This window comes from Drosophila busckii, chromosome 3R (assembly GCF_011750605.1).
Source record: "Drosophila busckii strain San Diego stock center, stock number 13000-0081.31 chromosome 3R, ASM1175060v1, whole genome shotgun sequence".
Classification (NCBI taxonomy): Eukaryota; Metazoa; Arthropoda; class Insecta; order Diptera; family Drosophilidae; genus Drosophila; species Drosophila busckii.
Genome location: NC_046607.1, coordinates 3145494 through 3158001, shown reverse-complemented (window position 1 = coordinate 3158001; position 12508 = coordinate 3145494). Strand labels below are relative to the sequence as shown.

The window sequence follows — 12508 nt, the reverse complement described above, 5'->3', positions numbered from 1 at the left end:
TGCAAAGGAATGCGCACATTCGCACATTGTTTATTTTCCGCTTTACGCAAACATTTTTCATGTTTATTGCTCATTAAAATGCAGTCATAGCACCAATGTGCTGTCATTTGTGCCGTTGCCTTCTTTATTTCGATAAAAATGGTTACTCGTTAGCGCATAGCTGCCAGCTATGCTAATTCAAGCAATTCAAGTGCAGAGTTAAGTTCGCCGAAAGTTTAGTTTGCCACCAAAATGTTGATTGACTTAGTTTTTAGCAGTTGAAGTAAAGTTCCAAAAGTTTATGAATGTAAATGTAAAAACTTTAAATTCAAGTCACAGTCAATTGTTTGCCAAGAGCTTATAATAGCAGCAGCTAAAGGTATAAGACGACTAAGGACGCGTATAAATAATTGAATTGCACAAGCGTAAAGCTATTTCTTATTTATAATTACACGCGCTTTAAATGCAATTATTTTATTATGCTGCGCTGCCTGTAGACACGTCTAAAATCCCTCGAAAGCTTTTGCAATGTCTTATGGCCAACTGCGGGGCTGGGCCCTGGGCCCTTCGTAAGTGTCAACAGCTCAAGTGGTAATTATCTAAACATTTTATACATTTGCTTTTTGCTTTTGTTTATTTCTGCTGCAGCGATATGTCAGTTTGCGGCGTCCACCAAGTGCAAGGTCACTTGCAAGTGACGCACAAGCAGTGAGTGGTGAGTGGTGCGAGCTTGGCCCTTTGCGGCTGTGTGGGGCAATTAACGTGGAAAACAAATGTGTCACACAGACAGACACCAGGACAAAAGCCACCTTGGCGAATTATTTAGAGCTGCGACCGCGTAATTGCTTTGGCATTTACGTACACAATAAAGTTCAAAAGACAAACAAAAATTACGCATACGTATGACGTAGCCACATTTACAGACGAATTTCAATTGTTAATTAAACAGACAATTAACTTTGCAAACGAGCATTACTTTGATTGCGCACTGAAGTTAATGTAGTTATTTTTACTTCATGCTGCTCGCGAGCACAATCGTAATTTAACGAACTGGCAAACAATAAAATGCCATATTACATTGTCTTTAGCACTTGACGTACGAACGACTGTTTATGGCTTTTGCCAAGCGCAAGTTTATAGTAAAAGCAGGAAACGGAAATTCCTGACAATTTGATAACTTCCTGATGCTTTTATTCAGTGCTGTCCACTAAGTGTCACTGCCACATCAAATATCTAAAACCTGTTGGTTAAATCGCGTGCGAAACGCAAAACACAAAAAATTATTACAGCAGCGCCAGTTTTAAAGCATTTTGCCTTTAAATGCCACGTGAAGTGTAAAATTAAAATTGAATTGCAAATGGTCAGCGCTCTTAGCTAGAAATAACTTTTGCATTCACTATTTATTTAACCGCACATGTTTTCAAAGCAAATAAGAAACTCTTTTTTCCAGCTTAGTATCATGCGCAATAAATTAAAATTTGCTATGTTAGTAAACGAGGTTTTATTTGTCTGGCATTCGCTTTGGCAAAATAATTTGAATTTTTTGGCAGCAGTTCAGCGTTAAATGAGAACTTTGACTGCAAAAATACACATATCTGTATATATATATACATATATGTGTGAAATGATGTCGTGTTGTTTTTGCTACACGCAAACCACTACAGTCAACACATTACACACAATGACAATGGCATTGACAATAGTAGTCGGTGGGGTTGACAGCTTGTATGATTGCACTCAACCACTTATACACAAATATATATAAACTGTATATGTGTGAGCTCAGCTCAGCTCTCTGCTGAATATTTTTGGGGCGTTTTGTCACTGTAAATGGAGGGCATTTAATAGCGGGCAGTCAGCCAGCCAGCCAGACAGTCACTACCACTCGTTCTCGCTTATTTCACTTTAATGACATTGGTTTGTCTGTTGCGTGTGAAGCGCTAGCACTAAAGCCATATGCTGAACAAGACTGTTGCTCAGTTCTGCTAGCAGAACTTTGAAATTCATTATAATACTTGGCATACAATATTTTGTATATGTGCAAAATTGATTTAAGCTGCAAATTTCCTGGAACACACAAATTGCATTAGCTGTGCAAACTTCCGCTGGCACCATAAGAAAATTTATAGATTTTCTATAGACTAAAGCAATGAAGTGCCAATAAATAAATGCAGCTAAGCTTGCTTTAAATAAATAAATATTTGCGTCAGCTAATTAAATAGGTATTAAAATGATTAACTCGAATACACGTTTGCTATAAATGCATAAATTAAGCGATGAATGCATTTAAGCTTAATTTAAATGCATGCAACTTGCTTTTAAATTAAAGCTGGAACTGCAACTAAGCAATGTTGGCTAACTGCTTAGCTATGCCCAGACAATGCGCTAAGGCCAATAAAGTTTGTTTGCCAATGCCTTGATTATCTCTAATCAATGCTAAGAGCACATTCGCAATCACACCGAGAATTTGTCAATGCATCAAGTGTGGCGCTGCTCTGTCTTTGCCTTTAGCACATGTTTGTACATAATATAACCTTGCTCTGTCTCTTTCTCTCTATCTCTGTCTCAAGTTGCATGCATGTCTCCAGGTGCTATAATAAATTACGTCAGCAATGTCGTTGTGTACGTGGCATTGCATACGAATGTGCTAATTTATAAGCAAAACAATTAGTTATGTGCAATCAAATGTGCTACAATATAAGCCATAGTTCCAACGAAAAGTAATTTAATTAGTAAACTGCCCTTGTGTGTCAGTGGCTTAATTAATTCTAGCACACATTGCGTATACTTCATATTAAACTTTAGCTTGCGCTGCTGTACTGACAGCTCTTTAATTTATTGATTTCAGCTTATGACTGCGCTTTTTGTGCAACTTCAACTCAAGAGCAGCCACACACAGCTATTTGTAATATCAACGGCGTAGTTTCGTTCTCAGAACAGGATGCGGGACACTCCCTGACAATTGCCTCTGTCTATGTTGTGTAAACTGCAATTGGCAGGCGCGTGTATGGCTGAATATAAAAGCCAACGTTACGTATACGCAATAATAGGGGTTGGCTTACTGTTTGTGTCACAGCATTCAACGTCAGTTCACAATAATTTAAGCCAACAAAGAAAGCGAAAGGCAACACATGTTACATTCTATCCATAAAGCTTTACTGTCCGTCACGTGCAACGCTTAGCGCAAGTTGGTGCTGCTGCTTTTATCTTAACGCTCATGTTGCCGAAATTGTAGTCGGGTGCAAACAAAAAGCCATACATGTTTGCTTAATATTCTTTGGAGCAGCAACGCTCCGGTTGACAAGCCCAGGTGCGTGCCCATGTTGCCTTCAGAGTCAGTGACATTTATGCAACATTCATTAAGTCTACGGGGCCAAAAGCAAAAGCCACCTCTGACTCAGTCTACTTCAGCATTTCTATTTTCATTAGCATCAGGCCGCTTTGGTCGCCATGTCATGTATACATTTGAAAATTAATTCGTGCCGAGGTAAGCCGCAGTTGAATTTGTTGCTTTAGCTGTGTGCAAGTGTCTGTGTCTATAGAAAGCAAAAAACTAAAGCACAGTTTTGTGCGCACTTGTTGCCTTGGCAATCCATTAGACTATTACTCATGCATGCACTTGTCTGTGCACTTTGAATAGTAATTAACAACTTTGAAAAATTCTTAGAAAATTCATAAAAGTTGCTGCTGCTGTTGCTGCCCGAAGCTCTAGTAGTAATTATTTCTATACAAATTAGACATATGACATTACAATTAAGTCAGCAAACATTAGCATATTATTTCAGGGCTGTCATTGAGTGGCCTTTGAACTTGTTTGCTTGACTCTGTGCTGACACATACGCCTCGTTGCACGCGCTAGACTCGACGTATACTTAATTTTCCCTAGCTGTCATTGAGCGTAGCGTAAATTTCCATGGCCCAAAATAAAACAAACTGTAAGTCAGCCCGCGAGCTGTTCATTATTATTTGATGTTGCTGCAATTGGAATTTATGCGTCCTATGGGCCATGCTAATTGACAAGTCCAGGCAGCTGTCTAATAATTCACTCAACCGTATACTGGGCAAATAAACAACCCAAAGCACTCGTGCTTTGTAATACAGACACCAAGTGAATGATGATTTGGTTTATTGTGCCAGCTCCAGATATATATAGCAAGCAGCAACGAAAAATCGCTGCCAACGACTTGGGCGAAAGGTCATAAGGTGCCAGCTAAAGGGTTCAGCAACACTTTCGGACAAAGCTGTCAAAGCTGCTTTATGTGCTTGCTTTAAATCGGGTTTTTATGTTCACACGCACATTGTTGCTAAATTGAAAATATTTTTGGGATTTTTATAGTTTGTTAGTTGCTCAGTTGACACTTATGGGCTTAGCCTCGTTTACAGTAAGCACAGTGATTGCTTGGCTTATTAACTAAATTGTATTGACAGCAACAGCTTACGACAAAACTGTCGCCGTTGCAATTAGATGATTAAGCTTTTAAGCGCATAAAAAGCTTTATTGAAATTAGTTTACTTATCTGCTTCAATCGTCTGGCAGTTATTAGAAGCGACAATGTCAAGTTTATCGTGTAATCATAATCCCAATTACTTTTGTCATACAAAAGAATCAAACTATAGTTGAATGAGCAGCAGAACTGACAGCTTGAATTATATAATTAATGATCATTTTGTGTTTATAAGCAGTTTGTAAAAGCCTTAACAACTTTACTTAAGTAGTAAGCGCTGTTTGTGTAAATTGCTGCGAAAGAAAATCTTAAGTTAACAGAAAATGTTAAGTAAAGTTGAACTAAGCTAAGCGATCATCTTTAGCTTGAGTTAGGTTTAGTAAATGTTAAAGTTGAAGAACTAATGTTTATAATTTTAAGTAATTATCACATAAGTTTGTATTAATTATTCAATTCATAATAATTTGAATTCTAATTCAAATAGCAATAAAACTATTGTCATAGTTAACGTTTATTGAATACTTTGTGATTTAATTTATTTTGCACAAGAAAGCAACTACTATATACCCTAAAAGCAATACTAATTACCATCTTTGAGTTTATAAGCAAATTAGCATCTACAGAGCGCATCTTGATTAAACAAATTATAAAAAACCTTTAAACCAACTCTTAAGAATTTCAACTTTATTAGTTTCACAACTTTTTTCTCGTGCTCATCTTAGCAAAACAATTTGTAAAATGAGCAGGCACCAGCACCCATTGTTGACTTAATAAAAATAATTAATTTTTCGTTTTTAACATTGCCCGGAAAATTGTTTTCTTTGCTCAGCAATTTTCGCTGTTCATAAAATCGCGTTAAGTGCGCATTTTATGGAAAAGTTGGCCATCCACCATTTTGTGTTACAAAATGAAACCCAAACAAGGCAGCGTATGTTAATTGAATTTATTGTTGTCCCTTGTGCTTTACACAGTTTTTTTTACATACATTTTATAAGCCTTTTATATATATATATGTATATACAATGTGCTGTGCCATTTGTTAAACATGCGTGAATGGCAGTCAAAAAATCTTTTATTTTAATTTTCACATGCTATGAGCTTTGTTGGTTTTCCATTTTTGTTTTTAGCTCTCGCTGTCAATGGGATATTGTGATTGTGACTCTGCGTTTTTTATTTCAAGCAGCGCAAATTGGTTTTATTTTTTAGCCAGCACGTGGCGCTTTATAAGCTGCAAAAGCTCTGCGGCAAAGCCTAAAGTATTTTAAGCAGCACTTTTCACAGCCAGCCGCCATTTTGCTAACACTGCTGGTGTGTGTGTATGTCTGTGTGTGTGTGTGTGTGTTGATTTGTCTGAGTATTTATGTATATTCATTTGTCTGGCTTTAATGGGTGGCCAACAAAAAAAGGTGCGGCCCCAACAAAAGAGTTTTACTTCTCGACATTTTGGTTGCTGCGGTTGCTTTTCACTTTGCTGGTTTCTGCGGTTTTCGGTGTTTCTTTTCTAGCACAGCTGAGTTCTCGGGCGTGCCACATTGCTTGTTGCAAGCTACATATAAGCATAATTCAATTTACCCTTTACATACTTTTCACTTTTTACGCATATCACAATTCCAAACAGTACCGAGTACCGAAAGTTGTTTTGGTTTTGTTTTTGCTTGGCGACTTGGCACTTGACACTTTTTCTATTAAACTTTAGTTGCACATTTTTTGCTTTTAGAAACATCTCGTTGTTGTTGTTGTTGCTGTTGCATGGCAGTCGCAGAGGGGCATAAATAACGCCAGCATGTTGAAATTGCTTTTGCAATTCAAATTTATGCAACTTCAGGTAGATAGTACACTCATAATAAACTACTAGTAAAAGGCACTCAACAATAGCGTAAAGTAAAAATAGAAATAGAAAGAAAGCGAAGCTGAAAAAGTGCAAATTTTTTCTTGATAGCCACTGCTGAAGTGTCCAGAGCAGGGACACTTTTTATTTAACACTTTATGCCAAGCAGTTAAGATTTATTGCTGACAATTTAAAATAACATTTACATTAAATTGAGCTGACATTTATTTAATTAAATAAACTACAAAGAATAAAAAGCTTAAGCTCTAAAAACTTTTGCTAGAGTCTTTTGTGCTCTAAGTGTTAAGCAAAGAAGCATACAAAGATTTTATCTCTTTATATATTAACCAAAGTTTTAATGCTCTGTGGCTTTACTTACAGATCCCTGCCATCCTTACGAACCATTCAAATGTCCAGCTGATGGTAATTGCATTTCCATACAATATTTATGCGATGGTGCGCCCGATTGCACCGATGGCTACGACGAGGACATGCGACTTTGCACTGCGGGTAAGTTTTTGGTCAAATCAAGAGTGAGGTCCGTGCTGTGCTTTAATTGAAGCACAGCTAGAATGACTCTTAACTTGAGCCCTGCTGGGGTACACAAGTAATTCAGTTAGATTGTTGCATTGATGTTTTAGCCAGAATCAATGACAAGTTAGTAGCACAAGAGTTGTGTGATTTGTGGCTTAGTCTCGCTCGCTCTGGCTTGACAGCTATTTCCCTATGGGCATTTGGCTGAAATTGCGATATTTGCTAGCAAGCAGATTCATACTTACTCTATATGCTTGTGCATGTTCCAAGCAGGAAATTAAAGGCCGTATTTCAATTAGGCCCAGTCAAGTGTAAAGCATGTCAGGGGCATTTGAATGTGTCAAAGGCAAAAATGACTTCTGTTGCCAGCAGGCAGGCAGGCAAAGTGAATCATATTAGGCTTGTAACTGGCAAATAGCTGCTTGCCAGAAATTTGTCAAAAACTTTGCTTGGGAACGAAGCATAAATTTCTTTTATGGCTTACTGCTTGCTTAAATCTAATCAAATTAGCCACACAGCATCAAAGTTTTGTTGGCAAATCAAAAAGTTTCCAGTTTGTCGTCCATTTGAACGCTCAAAGTTTGCAGCGTGAATTTAACGTGTAAAGCAGCACACCACACACACACACACACACACACAAAACTTGCTGCCGACAAAGACTGACAAATGTTCTAGTTAGCTAGAGTGTCTTACCAATAAGCAAAATAGTCACGTTTGCAGTCGGAAGCTTTTGCAATTGAAAGTTGTATGCAAAAATGAAATTGAAGTAAAAGCAGCTGCTTGCTTAGATTCTAAAATATAAAAATTCTAGGAATTTACAGCATAGCAATTCAATCGATATGCGCTGCAAAGCGTAACGAGTGAACAGTCAAAATACTTTAATAATTATAAATGCTCGTTACCTTACGTTTTGTTTTGCAAAATTTATTTATAAGCGGTAATTAGTGCCTAAACAAAAGTCAAGCGTTATTAAATTATTTTTGATTAGCTAGCTGAACTAAAATGAAAATACCATAAAGCAATGCTGTTGTCATTTTCGAAAGCAATTTGTGCATTTCATTGTCAGCAGGCAACAAAGCAGATAAATTTTCAAATTTTCGCACAAACAATGGCGCCAATTGTGCTGCTGCCAGCTAAGCAAACAAATGGTACAAGGAAAACTTTAAGCAAACAACAACAAATTGTTGCCCACTAATTGCCGCAATTCAGTTTGCCTGAAAGTCGCCAGCAGCACAAACAGGCAGCAAAAGGCGCCTTCAGGCCAATTGCGTACGCACACACATACACATATACATATATGTATGTATGTATGTAGGTGGCTGAAAGCGAAAGCCAGAGGCCAAAGTCGAGCGCACAATGGCGTAAATTTTCCGTGCGCCATTGTTGTATTACAATAAAAATAAGTAACAGAAACAAAGCAAGAGGCAGGAAAAAAAAAACAACTATTTTTCGACAATGAAATCATTTAGGAAGTGTCGGTCTCATTGCTCGCCTGGGTGTGAGCGCCACTTTTAACGCCCAGCTCAAATGTCTTTGATAAATTACACAGTAGTCCGCACTCCGACTCTCCATCTCCCTCAAGCTAAGTGGTAGGCTCAACTTGCCGCTGCCGTGGCAACAGTTGTGCGGCTTTTGCTGTTGTCAGCCATAGTTCGTTTTTGCTTGAATGTTATCATCTACTACTACCAGGAATAAGCCCTGCGTCGTAGGCGTTAAGACAGCTCTCAGCTTGCAGGCAAAGTTTAATTTCAACTTTTTATGCGCATAAACGCTCGAGGCCTGCATATGCAATAACGAAGGCTTTAGTTGCTTACTTTATTATTTTGCCATACAAATAAGCGCAAACTTTAAAAAATTTGTATGCGCTGCATTTGGGCGAATGCCCCTGGGAAATTAACATAATTTGACATACAATTTTATCAGCACTCGCATTCAGTCGCTCACATATGCAAAATAAAAGAAACTTTTTTTTATTTTAAGCAAAATACTCGGCAAACGGTCAAAGAGCCTGCCAAATGCTTTGTAGCTTTATCTAAACTGCTGATATACATCGCTTGAATATGTAACAAGTTAAAGGCGACACACACACACACACATACACATATGTGAGAATAAAGTAACGTTTGTAGACATGTGGGTTCCCAGGCGATATATTCTCGCTGTATTGTCGTACAGCCAACGACAAAGAGGTGAAAAAATGGCGCCATTTGCATAACAAATACATTCAGTAACTGAATCAACACACACACACACACATAAGTGTACCCCCCGCGGCTCCTAGCATGTCCTTGTAGCCATTAAAAATGCTAACAACAGTCAGCATATGCAGCACACTATACCAAAGGGCACTGGGTTACATGCACACACAAGGGTTAAGAGCCGACAGCGAACAGCAAGCGCAACACGCTCATCGTTGCACTTGCAATACCCAGCTGACTGACCTATAAATATGTTCAAAAAACATTACGAAAAAATAGCTTACAAAATTGCATTACAACGTTTAAAGTTTGAACAAAGCTTTTGAGCTTTAAACTCAATTCGATAAAATTGAAGTAAACAATTTTAAAATGATATAAATGGCTTGGTTGCTAACTGGTTTAATATAGGCATAGTCAGCATGTAATTTTGAAGAAAGAGGGAAGAGGATTGTGGGCAGCTCATAAATACTTTTTAATATGTTTGTAATTTCTCTTATTAATTTTTTTAAGCCCCAAAATATCATTTAGGGATGTTTTGTTTAAATATTTTTTTCATATACCCTAGACAGTATTTATTATAATTTTACTGAATTTTTTACTTACATCGAAGGAGCGTTAGCTGCCTTCCATTTGCGCTTAACTGACTACGCCCATGTGTTTTATAATGAGAGTATAATTTGATTAACTGCACGAGAAAGGAGCAGAGCCTTGGGAATATAAAAATTAATTATAAAAACAATTGCAGCAATCATAATGAACGAAATTTGCCACAGAAAATAATTTTCAAGTTGTGTAAGCAATAAATAATAACCATAACTAATTAAATATAATTTATATGAAGCTCAGTAATAAGTGCAGACAACATTGTGCATTATTAATTATATTTATTTGAATGTGCAATACAATTAATAATCAATTGCAGCATTTAAACTCATTAAGCACATTTCAGCTGTCAGCAATTGTTTAATATAAATTTATTTGTATACAAATCAATTAATCTACATGCAAATGCAACTGACAATTTAATTATAATTTTAAAAATAATTTATTTCCTTTTTTTAGCCAAACGTCCGCCTGTGGAAGAGACCGCATCCTTTTTGCAAAGCTTACTCGCCTCACACGGACCCAATTATCTAGAGAAACTATTCGGCAATAAAGCACGTGACGCTCTCACCCCAATGGGCGGTGTGGAGAAGGTGGCCATCGCATTAAGTGAGTCGCAAACGATTGAGGACTTTGGCGCCGCTCTTCATCTAATGAGGTAAGTTCCACACACACACACACACACACATAGGAGTTTTGCCTCAAGGGTGCAATTCGCTTGCTTAGTTTTTGAAAACAGTAAATCCTTTGCGGTTGCTCAAGCGCCTCCCGAAAAATGTGTGCATGAAGCAGAATTTTTAAATAAGTGCCCTGCAGCAAACCCAAAAAATAGTATAAATAATAAAAGCTCTTAAATAAACTGAGCATTACCCAGAGCTATTTTTACTTGTGTGTGCAAATTCCCTTTTTCTTTTTCCCACTTTGTACACGGACGAGTTTATTGGTCTGCTTTCGCCTTTTAAATTTAGCTCTAGGTCCAAGTCCTGCTGCTGAATTATGTAGCCAGGTGCTGTAGCCGGGGAGCATTTCATGTAAGCAAGCTGTACCTTATTTTGTATTTAAGCAAGGGTTGACACAAGCTTTATTTATTTAACATTAATTTTGTCATGCTCAGAGATAAGCATAAAAGTATATTTAATAAATTGAAGCAACAAAAACTAACCACAATATGAGCACAATAACAATAAAACTCAACAACAATGGCATAAACTAACTATAGGGGCGAATCACACACACACACACACGCACATTTGCTGATAATTTAGCAAAACTCTGGCAAGCACTGTCTGGAGGCCATTCTTGCTCAACACCCACCCAAGCTCTGCTGTCATTTCTTCCTGCTCTGGCATTTACAAAATTTCATGAACCCAATTAATCGCACAAGTGCCAGCACAACATTCAACTTGCAGCAGCTTGAAATAAATGCGCAACTATAGACAGGACACTCCCACTCACTCTCTCTCTCTCAGTTTGTTTTGTTTGTGTGCGTGTCTCGCAGTTTGCGGCTTGCCACATGCCAAAGTGCGCTATGGCACAAACACGCAAATGATATAAATGTATATTTCGCAATGTTGTTGCTGTTGCTTTTGCTTTTATGTTTACGCCGATAATGAAGTTTTTGTGTGCAGCAGCAGCAACAACAATGAGCAGAGGACGACAAATGTGCGCAAAGAGGGATTAATTAAGCAAAGCGTGTAATGAGCGTCTCCCACAGCATTCAGAACTCATATATTTATATAAAGCTGTTGCTAATTACCTTTGAGTTTGAGTGTGTATGTGCTTAGAGCGTCGAAGGGACAAATTACGTATACGCATATGTCACTTTTTGCATTGCAGCTAATTGAGGCCAACTGATATGACATAAATTGCTTTTCTACTGTTTTGCAGATCCGACTTGGAGCATTTGCGTTCTGTTTTCATGGCCGTTGAGAATGGCGATCTTGGCATGTTAAAATCTTTGGGCATTAAGGATTCGGAATTGGGCGATGTCAAGTTTTTCCTGGAGAAATTAGTCAACACCGGTTTCCTCGACTGAGTAGCGCCAGATCCGGCTTCTGGATTTTATTATGCACACGCACAGCCCATTAATCCTAATTTCTATTCATATCTGGGCTCGCCCTTTGATAATTACAATTATTAAAACGGCAAGTTCAATTACAACAACAACAACAACAACATAGATAACATTTTCTCAAAGCTTCGCAATTTTCTTAAGTTTAACAAACTATAAGCCTAATTTTTATGCTCGTCGAACTCTCCACTCTAAGTTACGTTTACGTTTTTGTTGAAAATTTTATAGAAAACAATACAAAAATGCTACAAAAAAATTTGAAAAATTACAAAAAAAATCTGAAAAAATATTACTACTACTTATTGGCATTATTTCGATCAAAAAATGTTGGGAATTACTTGCTCTACGTTACGTTTACTAAGTGCTTACTAACAATTTTGCTGCGCTCTATTCAACTGATCTATAAGTTAGATTTGTGTTACAAAAATTTTGAGAAAATTAATGCGCATCGTTCAGCAAGAAACTAAATTTTCGATAAACATAGCAAAAATAACAATTTCATGCAACAAAATATGCAAACAAAATATGGAAGCAGGATCGTTTAGCGGAAAAACGTATTACGTATTACATACTTAAAAATTTAAATGAAAAATATATATAAATGTTTACGCTAATATTGAAACACTTTCTTATATATATATATATATATGTGTATGTATACCGATTTTTCGATGTATTTGTATTTGTAAGTCTTTCAAGATGCCTCACAATAATATCTAACGATGTAGTTTCAAATCCCTGCAAGGTATTCACTCAAGCAAACAATTCCTATATTGCAATGTATGTTTCAATAATCAGAATGCAACCCAAGGCTATCAGCAAACAAACAAAACCTTCCAAAGCAACAACC

The 12508-nt window shown here is 37.2% G+C and overlaps 1 protein-coding gene across 1 annotated transcript in view; it reads left to right on the top strand.

The window, feature by feature from the left end:
- Positions 1–12265, top strand: part of LOC108604287 (IDLSRF-like peptide) — a 30930-nt gene extending 18665 nt beyond the window's left edge. The window contains exons 3-5 of the mRNA XM_017993698.1: positions 6634–6762; positions 10047–10245; positions 11475–12265. Coding sequence (XP_017849187.1) covers positions 6634–6762; positions 10047–10245; positions 11475–11622 — 476 coding nt within the window. The 3' untranslated portion in view covers positions 11623–12265. The remainder of the gene's footprint in view (positions 1–6633; positions 6763–10046; positions 10246–11474) is intronic.
- Positions 12266–12508: the final 243 nt, after the last annotated feature.